At 37.9% G+C, this 18,747-nt stretch overlaps 1 protein-coding gene across 1 annotated transcript; it reads left to right on the top strand.

The window, feature by feature from the left end:
• Nucleotides 1-439: 439 nt before the first annotated feature.
• Nucleotides 440-889, top strand: LOC149200109 (uncharacterized). Its single transcript, XM_089400850.1, has one exon. The coding sequence runs from the start codon at nt 440-442 to the stop codon at nt 887-889; it is 450 nt and encodes a 149-aa protein (XP_089256976.1).
• The last annotated feature ends 17,858 nt before the right edge of the window (nt 890-18,747 follow it).

The raw sequence follows: 18,747 nt of genomic DNA, 5'->3' as shown, positions 1-18,747 counted from the left end.
GAAACGAGAAAAATTCCAATCAGAGCAGGACCAGATATTTTGAGATGGGGCTATGCAATGAAAGGTACTTTCACGGTAAAGGAGGCATACGATCTAAAGGCCGAAAAGGAACAGGAAGGGAACCAACACTTATGGAAGCAAATCTGGAAGAGCAAATGGTGGCTGAAAGTGGCCCACTTCTTATGGCTAACATGCAAAGGCAAAATTTTGACATGGGATCAATTACAAAGAAGAGGGATGCAGGAACCAACCCGCTGTGACCTATGCAAATAGGAAAATGAAAATATAGAACACCTAATGAACTCATGCCAGTTTGCACAACGACAGTGGGAAGCTATCTATGAGGTCTTCGGAAGGACGGACAAGAATCCACAGAGCATAAAAGAGACGGTTCAACAATGGGATGTGGCCATTTTATCAGCCCGGTCCTAAATAGAGCATGGGGCTAGCTGTAGGTTTCAATCTATGGATGATATGGAAGGAAAGGAACAGAAGGATCTTCAAGAATGAAGAATTTACACAGGAGAAGGTATGGAGAGGAGTAATCGAACATATAAGAGAAACCATACTAGCAGAAGAATGGAAGCAAGAAGATTGGGAGACCCTGCCGCAGGAAACAAGTATCCTAAAAAAGCTTAACTTAACCAAGGAGATGGTGGGAGCGCATGCATGGAAAACAACGAGAATGAGTGGGGTATTGCCCCAGAAGTATAGTAGACCAGCAGAGGGCTTCATCAAGTTAAACTTTGATGGAGCCTCAAAAGGCAATCCAGGTAATGCAAGAATAGGTGGCATCTTCAGAGACAGCCAGGGCAGGACTCGTTTGTTGTACGCGGCTTATGGAGGCATGATGAGCAATAATGAAGCAAAACTTATGGCAGCAAGATAAGAGATGAGAACAATTGTCAGGCTTAGGTACAAACAATGAGGAAACTATATAATGGAATGGCATGGGATAGGATTTGCCACAGTTGGAGAACAGCCAGCCTTATACAAGAGTTGGGTGAAATCATTAAACGTTTTGATTACATAATAATCAAACACGTTAAACGAGAAGGAAATAAAGTGGCCGATTTCTTAGCCAATTGGGGAAGTGACCCACAATTGGGACACATGGAAAGAACCTGGCCCATCTAGCCAAGGGATACCAGAATGGACCTGCTAAATGAAATATTAACCAAAGATGAAGAACATGCATAATCGAAATCACAAGGATTATAACAGGCCCCCGATCGGGGTGATGGAGTGGGGAAGGAGCCATAATGGCGATGTCAGAGACTTGCCGGAGCGAGGAATGCTTACCGCAACTCGCATGAGGGAAAGGTAGAATGTGGAGTGGTATCACCGAACGATTGAGAGAAGTGGCATGAGGAATGTCAGGACGAGGAGAGGTGGGGAGGACGACGATGAAGGTAGGATGGGACAACAGGGTGATGGGAGGAGGTATGAAAGAGGGAGTAAGGAAGGAAGGATGGTTAGAGTTAGAGAGAAAAAAAGAAGAAGTGCGACGAGGAAGCCAGACAAGCAGCCAGAACACAGGAAGCGAAATACCGGGTATGTTTACTATCTATGCTCTATAATTCAAATAGCAAATTGCAGTATGTCGGATGGGGTTAGAAACAGGGGTCTAGGGGAGAAGGCAAAACCTTGTGAGGAGGTTCTGTTGCATAAACAGAATGGGAATCGGGGGAAGGATGAGCCCGGTAGCTCGGCTCCGAGGCAGAAAAAGAGAGGGGGTGTAGATATAGACAGGAAGGGGCCTGCTGAGTTTAGAACCAAAGTCATAAATGTTAAAATGGAGAGTGATCGTGAGGCCGGGAGGGTGAATAGTCTAGAAAATTCAACCAGGCAGGGAGCCTGGGTAGGGGAGGGAAGCCCGAGCTCGAGTCGAAGAAGGGAGCGAACCGGGGAGGGGAAACCGGGTAAGAATCCTAGAAAGAGGGAGAAGACCTCCCGGGGGGGAACACATACGAGAAAGGGAGTGGAGACAGCCAGCAAGGGAGGATGGGAGAGAATTTTGATAGACAGACCCATGGGTTCACCATACCAGGGAAGCCTCGAGAAAGGGATAGCCAGCCGGAAACAAAAGGGGGAGACCGAGGAACTGACGAAGAGACAGTTCCCAGAAACCTGAGTGAAAAGCAGGAAAGGGGGAGTAGGGAGAAGGGGCGGACTAACCTGGGCCCTTCGGGGTATTTGGGAATAGAGGAATGCAGGCACAAATGAGATAGGGCAGGTAGTCAAAAAACACCAGAATTTATGGGAATTTGGTGGGAAAATGATTTTATCCTGACTCAGTACTGTGCAAACTGTGAACAGATAGAAGGAAGCGACGAAATGGCACGGACAGCCAGAGGTCGCGGTTATGGTCGTAGGGGCAGGACAAATGCTAGTCCGCGCTCTCAAGATAGTGACACCCGAGGCAAAAGGTTGGGGCATCGTCCCATGGACGAGACTGTGAAGGAAGCGACCAGAGCTTACATGAAGGACACAGATGCCGGCATCAGGAAAATTATTGATGAGATGGAAGACAGGGTTAAGGAAGAGGAGTCGGAGGAGGAGATGGAAGAATGGAGAGACCTTATCCCTGACCCTGGCAATATGAGAGGCCGGATGGCTCAATACAAACAAACTCTCCATTTGTACTGGCTCATGAAGAGGTTGGTGTGTAAGGCAATGGAGCAAGTTTCAGTGGGGATGGCACTGATAATCAGGGATATGCCTAATTACAAATGGGACCTGCAGACCATACAATTCCAGCTCTGTAAACAAGATATGCGCCTGGATCGCATACAGAGACACATCCCCTGCATCGTGGAAATGACACCAGCAAACGAAGGCTCAGCAGAGGATCCAACAGTCGTTGAGCCAGACCAGGATGAGCCGAAGGAATAGACTGAGCATATGATCTCAGGTCACTGTTTTTTAGTGGCTGGTTTTTCTTTAAATATGCATGTTTATGGGAACTGTAGATAAAAACTGGTTTTTTAATAGTTCTGTTTATATAGCCTGGGTAGAAAGACTTCAAACTTACCAATTTTGGATGGCGTATAATATGCATAGGTGGCCAACAGACTTGGTTTCCCACTGGGCAAGTTGAGGCCACCTATTGATAGTATGTGTACTCAGCTTGTTTTTATATAAATAGAAAAAAGGACCTACCTAAGCTTACAAAAAAAAAAAAAGAAAAAAAGTTGTCAAGCATAGAAAATGATAAAATCTTTTTGTAATATATTAATTTAATAATAATATTTTTTAATAAATGTGAAATTAAAATAGGTTGAAATGAGTTTTATTAAATTTAATTGATTTATAAATGAATATTTTACACTTAAAAATAATTTAGAGGTAAATAATTATTACATTGTTTTAATAATAGATAGAGATGGTTAGCTTATGAGGTGTGCGCCAGTTGGTTTGAGTGGGGTTTAGTCTTCACCAAGTATCAAGTTCAAACCTCATGAGGAGGCTACTTTTGGTGGAATTAAACAATGCCAAGGGATGACCAAGCTCAACTAAGCTTTGCACAATCCTGGTGATAGCATCCCACTGTGGGTAGATCATTCTTTCATCTAATAGACAAGCTAGCCCCATCCTACAATTAGCCTAGTTACAAAAATAAATGATGGATATAAAGAGTTGAAGTTTGTGTGGGGAATAACCATTGTAATGAAATAGAAGTATGTGTTGTCTTACTTTTCTGAAACAATCTCATTTTTTATTTTATACACTGATATGTACTGATTATATATCATACATTCTCTGGGCTAAAGGCCTTATGAATGTTGTTTAAGTATTTTATTTCGACTTTAAATACGTGCTCTTTTTCCTTGGAAAAAATAAATAAAAAGAAAAGTATGAGTTGTCTTACAAGGACTCGAGTTACTCTTGAAAATATAAGGGTCCAAAAAACGACGATGCAAATTGTGGGATTCAAATGCGAGAAGGAAGCCTATAGGTAAAGGGTTGAGGAGAGAGAGAAACCATATCCACATGTTGCCTTGTGAAGTTACAAGGTTTAGGAATGGGATCTTCCTCCCCATAGGCTTGTCAAGTCTTAAAGGTGAGGTGGCAAAGGCATTTAAATGTCATATACCATCCCCCTCGCAACCCTTTTTCACTTATGCATATCCTTATTTCTTGCATTAAATAACTAGGCCTCGACAACCATGGAGCATACATGTGGGATTAATTGTATTGTTCATGAATTATTGCTTCCCCTTCTTAAGATTAAAGGAAACCTCAATGAGAGTGATAATAACCTAGGGATTGACCTCAACAACATCATTTACATTCCTCCTAGTAAAACTTTTTGTGTGATACACAAGTTTTGGGTGTCAACTAGTTCATCTATTAAGTAATGGGAGACTCATAGAGCATTGTCATTGTTTCAATAGCTATGCATCCTTTGTGATCTTGAAGGTTCAAGGGTGGGTCTTTGTAATTGTGAGAAAGATGTGGCAAAGATGCAAGACAAGGCGGTGTACTTTACAATTCAGTGGGAAAGATGGAATAATGGATTTGAGTAGAAGAATTTAGAGAATAAGAGGGTAAGGGACAATTTCTCCTTAGGAATGCGAATGCAATTGTTTAGCATGAGTGACTAGGAATTTGAATCTTGTGCCTCCATGACTAAACTCAAAGGAAGATAGTTGGAAATGGATTATGCCTTGACCTCTCTGCAATCTCTAGTTAGGTGCATATCGACCCATACGAAGTGTTGAAAAAATGTAGCTCAAATAAGAATTTTTGGAAAGGTTTCAATGTGAATGTGTAGGAAGTGGTTCGAGATGTTTTGAAAGTCACCACTTGGGAAAAGTGGGTAATTAATTCAAATATATCAAGTTTTTGTGTTTGACATAGCTCAAAAATTCTAATAAAGTGCATTTAATACATTAGGGAATTAGATTTAATTTACTTCATACATCTCAAGATTATATTAGTGTTTTAGAAAACCATAAATAAGACAAGACAAAAGAAGTAAACCCAACTTGGTAGATCTAGCAAGCATGAGAGAAGCAAAAGTACAATAAGGAGAAACATAGAGTTATACAACAAACCCATACAAAAAAATTGTACAATAGTTGTACAATAAAATGATATAGTAACATTCATATAGTAGATTCGTACAATAGGTCCATACACCAACTATACAATAGGTCACGCAGTGTGTGTTTCTATTTCTATTATTTTTCCTTTTTGATGCAAGTTGTATAACTCTTTTGTAGGGTGTATAGATTTAATTAGAGTTGATGCTTAATCATAAAATTGTTGGTTGAGCAATCTATCAAGCTTACATTATAAGCCTTGGTCTAAGGAATGAAAAGTTGATACGAGTGGCTCCAGAAATAGAAGTGGCCTTGAAATAGCTCAAAAATCAAAGTCATCGGATGGAAGTGAAACTAGGACCAGATCGTAGTGTTTGTCGCCTTAAATCCAACAATGTGAATGACACTAAAATCCGAATTTGTCTGCTCAAGATATAACTAGTCAAAGTTCTGGTCAAACTAGGCCAAGTGGCAGTCACTAACGAGGCAACAATTTGGCGAAGGGGTGACGCATGGAAAACGACAATCGGAAAGGGAAAATTTGTTGCCTCTTTAATTTGTCTAATGACCCTTAAAAATCGACAAATTATTTTTGACTCCTTTTTTTTAAATTATGAAAAAATAAAAAATAAAAGAAAAAAATATTAAAGGTCCATTGGCCGGAAGTAAACCCCTGCCAATCGGGCCCAACCAAGTCACACTATAATCATAGTCATTGGAATAGTGGTACCATATAAGGTGATATCGATGGGATGCGAACCTGCCCTTCCCAGTGGGGCCAACCTGCCAAACGGGCTGTCTCGTATTAAAATCAACGCCGCTACCAAATACAAAACGTTATCATTATCACAACTACCGCTAGTCAAATCCCAAACCACTGGACTATTTTCCGCGTATTTAAAAACGGTTCCACACCAAGTTTAGGGGGTTGGGTTTTGAACTCAGTCTGCCCCGTAATGTTTTCCCACACCACCAACGGGTCAAAGGCCCAACATTGGTAGGTCTGTCACACTTTTGGTATATAAACCTCAATCAAATTCTCATTTGACCAATAGAGAGTGGAGCGGGGTCTGACCAACGGAACTAGGAGTGGTCTGTGAGTGGTGGAACCCTGAAGGGGGGTCTCTTTTGATGCTAAGAAGACTCATTTGGGGTCTTGAAGTGCCAGTGTCATAATTTGGTAAATTTATAGTCGTTTTTACATACTTTTGCACCATGAATCCAATGGTGATGTTTGTGTATGCATTTTTCGTCCATGACAGAGATTGGAGGTATAATGGTCATTTATGTAAAATTGATTGTAATTCATTTCACTGTTGTCATTTAATGAAAGAAGGCCTCTCCACTTTGAGCAGGGCCCAAAGATGTAGCCCACATTGGGTGAGCTTCGTAATCAAATTGTTTGTGTGCCTTTGACCCCATGGTTGCTTTATGATTTCCGCTTCTTTTTCATGTGTTAAGTTACTTGGTTAACATGCTCTTTTATATGTAATATGTATGCATCCTTGAAGTTAAAATATCTGGATCAAGTTTGGTATCAGAGAAGGTCTTCTTGATGCGAGTTGCATGAGTGAATGCTAATTAGGAACAAGCTCCAAAGAGGAGAAGGAAAACTTAAATCCTTTGATCCCGAAGCGGGGTGTGCACCACGAAGACGGAACATGGAAGATGAGGAAGCTCGAATGGAGGAAGAACGAAATTATCGCAAGATCTTCTTCACCATGGTAGAGAAAGTTGACAAGTTATTTGCAGAATATGATAAGACAATCAAGCCTAAGAAGAAAGAGCCAAATGACCATGCATTGGTAAATCATGAAGGTGGAAAAGGAGAGCCTCCTGAACCACCCTCTCCATCCTCTAGTGACAATTCTTGATGCGGGTTGCATGAGTGAATTCTAACCAGGAACAAGCTCCAAAGAGGAGAAGGAAAACTTAAATCCTTTGATCCCGAAGCGGGGTGTGCACCACGAAGACGAAACATGGAAGATGAGGAAGCTCGAATGGAGGAAGAATGAAATTATCATAAGATCTTCTTCACCATGGCAGAGAAAGTTGACAAGTTATTTGCAAAATATGATAAGACAATCAAGCCTAAGAAGAAAGAGTCAGATGACCATGCATTGGTAAATCATGAAGGTGGAAAAGGAGAGCCTCCTGAACCGTCCTCTCCATCCTCTAGTGACAATTCTTCTTCTCATCACTCTAACAGGCATCATAGAAATACATCTAAGAAGCCATTTTTTAAGCTAGATGCAAAATTTGATTTGCTAACATATAATGGAGAATGTAATGCAGAGAAACTAAACAATTGGATTAAACAGATCGAGGTTGATTTCTGAATTCATTAGATCGAGAAAGATGAGGCCAAGATCCAATTAGCATCTCTTCGGCTAAGTGGAACCGCTCTGGTCTGGTGGGAGAGAAAGTTGTAGAAATGCAGAAAAAACTTGGGTAATCTCCTTTCTTCTTGGTCCAATTTTGTTTTTGCATTAAAATATCAGTTTTATCCTTTGGGTTATCGACAAAAGGCTTTAATGGAATGGCAATATTTAAGACAAGGAAAGGGTCAAAATGTACAAAGCTTCACAGAAGAGTTTAGAAAACAAGCATTGAATTTGGGCATTTCACTTGATTCACCTGAAACTGTAACAAAGTATATTGGTGCTTTACATAGTTACATCAGGCATTCTTTGTTATTATTTGAGCCTACTACTATTGATGCGACCAGTGTGAAGGCCATTCACCTTGAAAGCAGGGGCAAGAATGATAAAGAAGAGAAACCAAAGAAATCATATTTTAAACCTCATAATGGCAAGTTCAAAGGAAAAGGCAAGGGAAAGGACAAAAATGCAGCTACAACCAAGAAGGAGGAAGGAGAAAATCCATCTTGCACACATTACAAGAAGGAAGGCCATGATGATGAACATTTTTGGAATTTGCATTCGGAGTTGAAACCAAAGATATTTGGTGGGAGGAACAAGCAAAAGACGTTGCATTCGGAGTTGAAACCAAAGATATTTGGTGGGAGGAACAAGCAAAAGACGGTGGCAACTACACAGTAGGACCTTGGATCTGATTCTGGTGACGAGATGTTGATCACAACAATGGGAACACAAGGTACTCTTTCTCTTCATGCTAATGAAAATTCTAAATCGCATGTAAGTACAATTTCTTCGAATGAGTCTCTTGTTAGTGAACGAAAGAGGATTTAATTGTTTCACGTTAGAGTCATTATGAAACATCCTATAGTGGAAACCTTGTTTGATCCAGGCTCACAAGCAAATTTGATTTCAGAATCCTTGGTTAAGAAGTTAGGATTAGAGACCAAACCTCATCCGAAGCCCTACCCTCTTGGTTGGGTGTGTGATAAATCCAAATTACATGCAACCAAGCAGTGTAGAGATAGATTTGTGATTGCATCCAAACTACTAAATGAGGTTGATCTTGATGTTGTACCCTTGGGTTGGTATTGTATTGGGGAGTCCATATTTGTACAGGAAAGCAATTTTATTTCGCCATGAAAACAAGTATCATCTCACGAAAGATGAGGTGGAATACATTGTTAGAGCTCATCGCACCAAAATTAGTGCCAGTCTTGTAAGTGCAGGTCAAATGAAGAGATTGATCAATTCTAGGAAAGGGTGCATGCTCATGGTTGTGAGAGCAAAAGATGTTGAGACATCTAAATATTTCCAAGGTTGTGATCCCACTCATAAAAAGGAATTGTATCAAAATTGTTTCTAACTATGATGGGATTTTTCAGGAACCAAGTGGGTTGCCTCCAAAGCGTGAGATCCAACATGAGATTCACTTGCAGTAGGATGCTCCTTTACCCAACATTGGTATGTATAGGTTTTCAGCCATTGAGATGGAGGAGATAAAGAAGCAGGTACATGAATTGTTGAACCAAGGGGTCATAAGACCAAGTTCTTCTCCATGTGGTTCACCTATCGTGTTGGTGCAGAAAAGGATGGCACATGGAGGATGTGCATAGACTACAGGGAACTCAACAAAATAATGATGAAGAATTAGTACCCTCTCCCTCACATTGATGATTTGTTAGTTCAATTGAAAATTTTTGTCTATTTCACAAAACTAGACTTACACAGTGGCTATCATCAAGTCGAGATTGCCAAACAGGTTGTATGGAAGACTGCATTCAAGACAAAGCAGGGGTTTTTTGAATGGTTGGTGATGCCATTCAGACTCTTCAATGCTCCGACCACATTCATGAGGGTGATGAATGATATTTTCATACCTTTTCTTGATGATTTTGTACTTGTGTATCTTGATGACATTCTTGTTTTTAGTAGGACATGGGATGATCATGTGATTCATGTTAAAAAGGTGCTTGATGTTTTGCAAAAAGAAAAATTGTATGTCAAAATGTCTAAGTGTGAATTTGGTAAGACCTCTTTGGTTTACTTGGGTCACATTGTCGGTGGTGGACAATTGAAAATAGATCCTTCTAAAATTGATGTGATTGTAAAGTGGCCTAAACCCACCAATGTTATAGAGGTTCATAGATTTTTGGGTGCAATACAATACTAGAGAAGATTCATTGCCAACTTCATCATCATTGCATCCCCTTTACATGCATTGACGAGTGTGAAGCAAACCTTTCAGTGGGAGGAAAGCAGCAGAGAGCCTTTGATACACTGAAAGAGAAGATCAGTACTGCACTAGTTTTGGCCTTACCTGACTTCCAACAGCCTTCTGAGATTGAGACAGATGCCAGTGGATACACCATGGGGGCAGTATTGATGCAACAGAGGAAACTTGCATGTTACTATTCAGGGACATTCTCCCAAGTTGTTGTGAACTATCCCACGTACGAAAAGGAGTTGTATGCCTTGGTTCAAAGCGTGAAGAACTGGAAGCACTACTTGATCGACAAGGAGATCATCATTCACGCATGTCACCACCCCTTGTAGTACCTCTAGCCGCAGACCATGCTTAAACAAGCACGTCATTTTAGATGGATGGGATTCCTCCAGCAATTTCACTTGGTAATAAAATACAAGAAGGGCACTAGCAACAAAGTGGCAGATATGATTTCTCGCCCTCCTATTTCTGCATCTATAGTTTTGCAAAATGCTTCTTTATCTTTTGAAATTTATGCTGAATAGTATGTTGATGATGATGATTTTAAGGAGATTTATGCAAAGCTGACTCATGGATCGCAGGTGGATAATTACCATTTGCAGGGAAAGTTGTTATACCACCTTGGCAAACTTTGTATCCCCACCAATGAAAGAATACATGTAATCAGAGAGGCACATACCTCTCTTGTGTCGAGTCATTTTGGTGTAGGGAAAACTTTGTGTCATTTGCAGAGGTTGTGTTATTGGCCTCACATGAAAAATGTTGTGACTCGATATGTAAAGGGATGTGTGTTATGTTCAGTTAGCAAGCCCACTAATAGAAAATTGGGGCTTTACACACCACTCCTTGTTCCGAGTCGTCCATGGGAAAGTGTGTCAATGGATTTTGTAGGCGGTTTTCCTTTGTCTAGGAAAGGTCATGACTATTTGTATGTCGTTGTGGATCGATTTAGCAAAATGTGTGTATTAATGCCTTGTAAAAAGCAGGTCATTGCAAAGCAGACTTCTCATCTCTTCTTCCAATTTGTATGGGTCCACTTTGGGCTGCCACATCCATTGTGTCTGATAGAGACTCTCACTTTCATTGAGAGTTTTGGACGAGTTTGTGGAGAATGATGGACACCAAGTTGAAGAGGAGCATGAAATTTCATCTGCAGACCAACGGACAAACCTAGGTTGTTAACCACACATTGATACACTTACTCCAAGGCTATTGTGGAAAACATCCCAAGTTGTGGGACAAGCAACTTCCCTATGTACAACATGCCTACAACCGGACAATGCATTCATCCACTTAGAGCTCACTATTTGAGACATGCTTTGGATTTTTGCCAAAGTATCCCTTAGACATGGTTTTTGGGAGAGATAAATATTCTAATGGGCAAGATGACAGGGAAAAAGCATGAAAGTTCATTCAGTGAATTCAGATGATTCACCGGTGGTGCAGTAGCAGTCGGAGAAAAGTCAAGCTCAATATAAAGCCCGACATGACAAGCACTGAGTCGATCACCAATTCCAGGTTGGGGACAAGGTGTGGCTCCACATCAACAAAGAAAAAATGAAATGGGAAGGAAAGAAGTTGAGACCAATCCGATATGGCCCATTCACCATATTAGAGAAGATTGGAGATAATGCTTTTCACCTCGATTTTCTAACATACATGTAGATGTGCTCAATGGTGAACATTGAAAATTTGAAGCTTTATGAGCCTCCTTTGATCATGGACATCAAAGAGGTTGAACAGATCCCTACAGTGGACGATTTTGCACCAGAATACTTGGACAAGCTACCGGAGGACATCATTCTTGACAGAAATACCAGGACTTCATGATGGGGAGATGTGCAGTACCTTCGAATTGGTTTCAAAGGAATGGATCCAAGCAAGGTCTGATAGATTGAAAAGGAGAAAGTGAGGGACAAATTTCCTCACTTTCGAATTGACCGATAAATCTTTTGGCGGTCCAAAAGCTCATTAGTGGATAGGAATGATCTAGGTGGCTCCAGAAATAAAAGTGGCCTTGAAATAGCTCAAAAATCAAAGTCATCAAATGGAAGTGAAACTAGGACCAAATTGTAGTGTTCACCACCTTTATTCCAACAGTGCTAACGACACTCAAATACGGGTTTGTATGCTTAGGATATAGTCGGTCAAAGTTCTAGTCAAACTAGGCCAAGTGGTAGTGACTAATAAGGCAATAGTTTGGCGAAGAGACGACGCATGGAAAACGGTGGTCGGGGATGGCGAATTTGTCGCCTCTTTAAATTGTCTAATGACCCTTAAAATTTGGCGAAGTAATTTTGACTCCTTTGTTGATTGGCTGGCGGTCAAACCTAGGCAACTGAGTCACACTATAATCAGAGCCATTGGAACGACATACCATATAAGAGGAGGTCAGTGGGATTCGAACCCACCTGACCCAATGGGGCTGACCCGCCAAACGGGCAGTCTCGTATTAAAATCAACGTCGCTACCAAATACAAAACATTTCCGTTATCACAACTGTCACCAGTCAAATCCCAAACCACTAGACTATTTACCATGTATTTAAAAATGGCTCCACACCAAGTTTGGGGCCGGCAGGTTTTGAACCCAGTCCGCCCCCACAATATTTTCCCATGCCACCAATGGGCCAATGATCCAACGTTGGTAGGTCCACCGCACTTTTGGTATATAAACCTCAATTAAATGCTCATTCAACCAACAAAAAGCGGAGAGGGGTCTGACCAGTGAAACCAGGAGTGGTCTAGGAGTGGAAGAACCCTGAAGAGGGGTATCTTTTGATGGCGAGAAGATTCTTTTGGGGTCCCAAAGTGCCAGCGTCAGAATTTGGTAATTTTATATTCATTTTTACATGATTTCGTGCCACGAATCCAATGGTGATATCTGCTTAGGCATCTGAGCTCTGCATTTTTCGTCCATGATAGAAATTGGAGGTATAAGAGTTATTTATGTAAAGCTGATTGTAATTTATTTCTTTGCTTCCATTTAATGAAATGAGGTCTCCCCACTTTGAGTAGGGCCCGAAGACATAGCCCACATTGGGTGAATGTCGTAATCAAATTGTTTGTGTGCCTTTGATCCCATGGTTTCTTTATGATTTCCACTTCCTTTTCATGTGTTAAGTTACTTAGTTACATGCTCTTTTATATGCAATTATGTATGCATCCTTGAAGTTAAAAAATCTGGATCAAAATTTGTTCTAAAAGATAAACCATATATATGTGTGTGTTTATTCTATTTATGCTTCCACTATTTAAGCTAAAAAATAAAATTGATAAAATTCTAGAATATTAGGGTTTTGTAAAAAAGGGAGGAAGGATTTCCATCAAATGGTAATAAAATAAAACACAATAAAGTAGATTAAAACATTTGAAGGATTAAAAAGAGGAGGGGTGTTAACACGAAAACAACACAGGTGGGGAGATGGAAAAAAGGGGGGAAATAATAAGGACTTACTAAGTAGTAAGAAAGAAAGAGGGCTAGGATGGAAATAACAAAAATGAAGAACTAAAGAGGGTTAACGAGAGAGAATATATTATCAAATATCGCTATTGTGATTGGATTTTGATGGTTTCATTCTATAAGGAAGCCGAGATTCAAAACTTATGATAGTTTGGAGGAGACAAATAAAAAATAAAAAAATCATCCATGTTAAGGGTTTGTGTGGACCAAGCCAAGTGTGATCCTTAAGTGATTTTGAAGGCTTAGATGCCCCTAAGTAATAGTTTCTTAGACCACAAGCCAATTCCATAATTCATGGACATGCCATCAAATGAAAAAGGAAAAAGAAAAAAAAGAGGGGTAATATCCTCGATGGGAGGAATTGGGAGCAAATAAGAAGAAATTATAGATGATTGAATAATAAGAAAATGAATAAAAGGGGAAGGATGGGGGGAATTAATAAGACAAAGAAATGAGTTTTTTTGAATTAGATGATGGATAACGGGTTTCCATAATTGATTGAGTTTATACTCATCTTCTTGATTTAAATTACTGGGGCATTTTTCAATTTCAAGTATTTCTCAAGTGATATGGGATGAGTAAAAAGGTGTTGAAGCTAGGATTTTTGCCTAGTCAAAATACATAAGAAGTTTTGAATTATGGGAGTGTTTAGCAATGGTGGACTTAGAGATGTGGCTATGGAAAGTTCCATCAATATGTTCTTTATAACAAGATTTGATGGATCTACCTATTTGGGCAATGTAGGATTTGTTGCAAGAGCAAGGAATTTTCTAAACTCCTTGGCTTAACCTATAGTCAAATTTATCCTTAGCAGATCAAAAAATAGGCTTAAGAGTTTTTATATATATTTTTAGTTAAGATCTTATAAATATGATTGGTGATACTATGGATGTATGGAAAAGAAATAAGAACTCTTGGTGGGTGATGTTGTTTCTATATGTTTTTTATTGGACCAAGAACACCTGTTCATTTAACCTTATCAACTAAGGTTTCCAATTTATTCGTGAGATGTCATGCATTATATGTGTGGGGCACAAATTATTTACTTGCATTAGTTTGTCTAATATTCTTTTACCAAATGGAAACTGCATCAACGCACTTCATAAATCCAAAGCTAGTTCAATCACTCTTGGAAATGGTTATGAACTTTAACAGTAATCATGCTAATAGGAACCTTGTTATCACCAAGAAATCACCTCATGATATTTAGGTTCTTCCTACTTCCATAAGCCATAGCTCATATGCTTAGGAAACTTTGATAAAAACTAGTATAGGAATTGAAATACTATTGTAGAAAGAAAAAACACCACACTTTTTGAGAAGGAAAATTATTGTTGCAAAATGAAATTAACAAGAGCGAGCATTGGCATTCCTTCCAATATGATAACCTTTATCTCAAATATAGTTTATGGCTACTTATGAGATTCATATGCATGCATGCTTATACATTAAAAACCCTTGCTCTACAACTTTATTCAAGAAAATAAACTATAATATGGACTATGCTCTAAGAGTCCTTCTCTTGGAATGGAGATGACACTCTCTTTTATACATGAGCTTTCTTGAAACTAAAATAACAAATATATAAATATAGATCCACTTGAGGATAAGATATTCTCAAATGGTTGCAACAAATATCTAAATATACATTTGAGAATATTCCCAAGTGGTACAACAACTATAGAAATATAGATCTACTCGACGATAGGATATTTTCAAGTGGTTACAATTCTAAAATAGTTCCAATATTTATGCTAAATCCCAACTAAATTTCAAATTCGAAATCAGTAATGCGTGTTATAATAGCTTGCTCAAAATATCTTCAAAAATAGTTATTAATGGTGTTGAGCTCCCCAGATCCATGGTATATACATGGAAGGTATTTCAATCTATGATAAAAATGAATATGCATACTTGTGCACATAAAATTCTACCTTTAAACAATTAAAACCACGAAATATATGTTGGATTATCTTCTCCAAATAGCTACACAATTGATGGTGGTTTATCTTCTCTTCTCTGGCATGTTCAATCTATAGCTTGGATCTACAAATGCTTTGCACCATTAACTCAAATTTTCTTCAACCTTATAGCTTGTGTACCCATAACATAAGAACTTGAAGTACTATCCTATAGCAACTTGTCCACACTTGAGCCATTACTCCAAAGCTAAGTTACTCGGTTGGCGTTTGTGTTTGAGTTTGACAACTTTAATGTTGGACAAAAACTAGAGAGTTAAATTTTTGAAAATATTAAATTCAACCTATTAAAAAAGTTTATATATATATATATATATATATATATATATATATATATATATATATATATATATATTCTCAAAAATAATAAATGAGAACAAATTTAAAGATCAAAATATTATTTAATATAATTGTGTACGGTATAAATAAAATAAATACACACACAAACCTTTGGTAGAGTTCTCATTTTAAAGCACATTTGTTATTGAGAAGTCAAGTGTTTAATTTTCTCAACACTTTCGGGGTCAAGCTCCATGGTTGAGTGTACATGAAGTGATCACTTTGGGTGGATCTTCCTAGTCCAAATATTTTGTTGACATAGTGGCCACTGTTCTTCGAGGGTGTGTAAACCACATAGGAAAAACAAAAGTATATATATATCACAACAAAATTTCAAAATTAAAATACATAATGACTAAAATTTCAAATCATAATTATAAATATACTAACTAGCCCAGGGAACAAATCTCTCACGATGCAAATCTCTTTTTGAGTGCAAAACTTGAGAAATGTTTGCACCATGTGAGTTGTTGGTAGATCTCGATTTAGATGGAGCTATGCTAGTTTTGAGCAACACAAAAGTAAAATATTTCAACTATAAGATTTTATTATTATTAATAATATTCTTTCTCTATTTACATATACACACATACACATACACAATTAATGGATATGGTTGGAATATTCATGCATGAGTTTTTGATATATTTACACTGACCTTTTATTCTTAAGTTTCGCAAGAAAACCATCCAAAAATAAAATCCTTAAAAATAACTCATACACATGTAAATAGCATATTTATCATCATTTACTTTCCACTATAATTTAAGCAAATCTTTGCATAAAAAATGGATAGGAATAAGATGTAAATAAATATACCTATCAAGAGTTATCTCCCACCATTATTTAATGTGTAGTTTTACTAATGGTTACTACCCACCAAAATTTATGCAAGTCATTGCTTTTGATCAAGCAATTAATTTATTGTGTTCACATCTCAATTTATTAGTTTTTGCCGAAACAAACCTATAGGATTCAATTTGCCTATTAACTATTATTAATTTAACATTGGCAAATGTAGTTTATAATTTTTTATGATTTTTTTAGCAAAACATAATTTCTAACTTGAATGACATGGACATTGAAATATTTTAATTATGGCTAAAGTTAAATTAAATATTACATATAAATTGAACATAAAATGAATTACACATAATGTAATGTCAATAATATTATTTTGTGTCAACATCATATTATGTAGTGAATAAATAGTGACGAAATTACATATCTGCCTTATACTAAAAGTTAAATAATAATTTTTACTTTCAATTGCTATTACTATCTTTATTTTTTTTAATGCAAGTATTATTTTATTATTTTTAAATGTAAAGTTACGTGGCAAAATCTCTTGCATACTGGGTTTTAGAGGGCCTCTTGGCCCAAAAGTTTATATAATTTAAGTGTGTATGGTATAAATTGAGTTTAGCTTGGGGGTTGGGTAGAATAGTACCAACAACCTCTCTTGCATTTGGGGTGCGATGGAGACTGCCTTTCTTCCCTAGGCAGTACCCAATGCCCAAAATTTTAGTCGGTGGTTGGTGGAATAGTTGTTATCCTCCCCACCTAGGTTCAAGTCTCGTTACTTGACATGTTGACGCCCTCGAATAGACTAACTTTGTTACACTATTAAGTGAGTCTATACTAAGTGTTGGCCTACTACCATCAACATCTCTCTTGTCTCCAGGCTAAGAGGGAGGCTAACTTTCTTCCCCTAGCGGTACCCAATGCCCAAAAAGTTTTTAATTCGAGAAAAAACAAAAACAAAAAACACACACATATATTAAAAATAATAAATAACAATGAAATTAACAAAATTTAAAGATTAAAATATATTTTTAATTTATATATGTTTCTTTTATATATTTAATTTTTATATTTCATTGAAATATTACACTTCTATTATAATAGTTTATGAATATATACTTTTATATAATTTAAGTGTATATGGTATCCATAAATTATGTGTGTATTAAAAAAAAAAAATAACGACAAAATTTAATTTCCTTTTTATATACATATGTTTCTTTTATAGATTGATTTTTTATGATTTATTGAAATATTAAACTTCCACTGTAATTATTTATAAATATATAAATTTATATAATTTAAGTTTATATGGGATATAAAAAAAATTTAGCATTTATATGCCTTGATGGGGTTCGAAGATCAAATGACAAAGGAGTACGGGGTGGAGAGGGGGAAAGGTTGGAATATGGGGTGGAGAGGGGGAAGGGTTGGGTGGCTTGCCACCCGATTAACTCTCGAGATCATTAAGAAAAGGGGTTGGCATGGCCTACCTCACCCATGTAGATACATGTGAAGCATTTCATACCAGGTCAGATGGATGGATAGGTTCTAGCACCTTCCTTCACATTTTCCTAGTGCACAACAACTCTTTGTGTTATGTATGTTGATTATATGGGATGCGGATAGGATTTTTTTGATTCCCCACAAGCCTGGGTTTAAGCTATTTAAATAATGTGAGGTCAAAGGAGAGGAGGTAAGATTTAGAAATTTTATGCTAGATAAACCTTGCAAAACTCTATCAACAATCCATTCCATGCACTAGCGGTTTATTTCAGTCTTTTGAAGTTCTCGTTGCCGGGGTCTACGCTGAGGACAATAGGAAGGGTTAAGTTTTCAGGGTTAGAAGTTAGCCCAAAGTCTCTGGGCAGTCTCTACTCCAAAAGGGAGTAGATACAAAGTGCAAGCCCCAAGATCTCATTTATGGACAAACCATGTTTCAGTTCTCCCTTGGCATCAAAAGAACAAGTTAATTTTGAACACTTGTATTTTTTGCAATTATTGGTTGTAAATTGGGTTGCAATAGGAAGGGTTAAGTTTTCAGGGTTAGAAGTTAGCCCAAAGTCTCTGGGCAGTCTCTACTCCAAAAGGGAGTAGATACAAAGTGCAAGCCCCAAGATCTCATTTATGGACAAACCATGTTTCAGTTCTCCCTTGGCATCAAAAGAACAAGGTAATTTTGAACACTTGTATTTTTTGCAATTATTGGTTGTAAATTGGGTTTATTCCGACTATTTTGCTTTCACGAATTAAGGTCTGTTTGAACTTGGCTCCTCCTTTTAGGTTGAGAGCCACCCAGTATTATTGCCTTGGTATTGTATTTTTATGATCTTTTTTTGGTGTTCCTATTATCCCTTGTTTCCATTTTATTGCAATGTCATTGTAGTTTGGTTTGTTGTGGTCTTCCGGTTCAGTGAAGGGGGAGAGAAACTTGTTCTTTCCAGTTTCCATTTTCTATTGTATACACCCAAAAGAACGTCCTCATTGTGGCCGCTGGAGAATTGTTTTTA

This window comes from Pinus tabuliformis, chromosome 2_1 (genome assembly GCF_031772625.1).
Source record: "Pinus tabuliformis cultivar Carrire ecotype Pingquan chromosome 2_1, CPIR1, whole genome shotgun sequence".
NCBI classification, from domain to species: Eukaryota; Viridiplantae; Streptophyta; class Pinopsida; order Pinales; family Pinaceae; genus Pinus; species Pinus tabuliformis.
Note: the sequence above shows the minus strand (reverse complement) of the source record. Positions and strands in the feature narration are given on the sequence as shown.

Coding starts and splice junctions, on each gene's coding strand:
- LOC149200109 (XM_089400850.1), top strand. CDS start 440: ATGGGGCTAGCTGTAGGTTTCAATCTATGGATGATATGGAAGGAAAGG.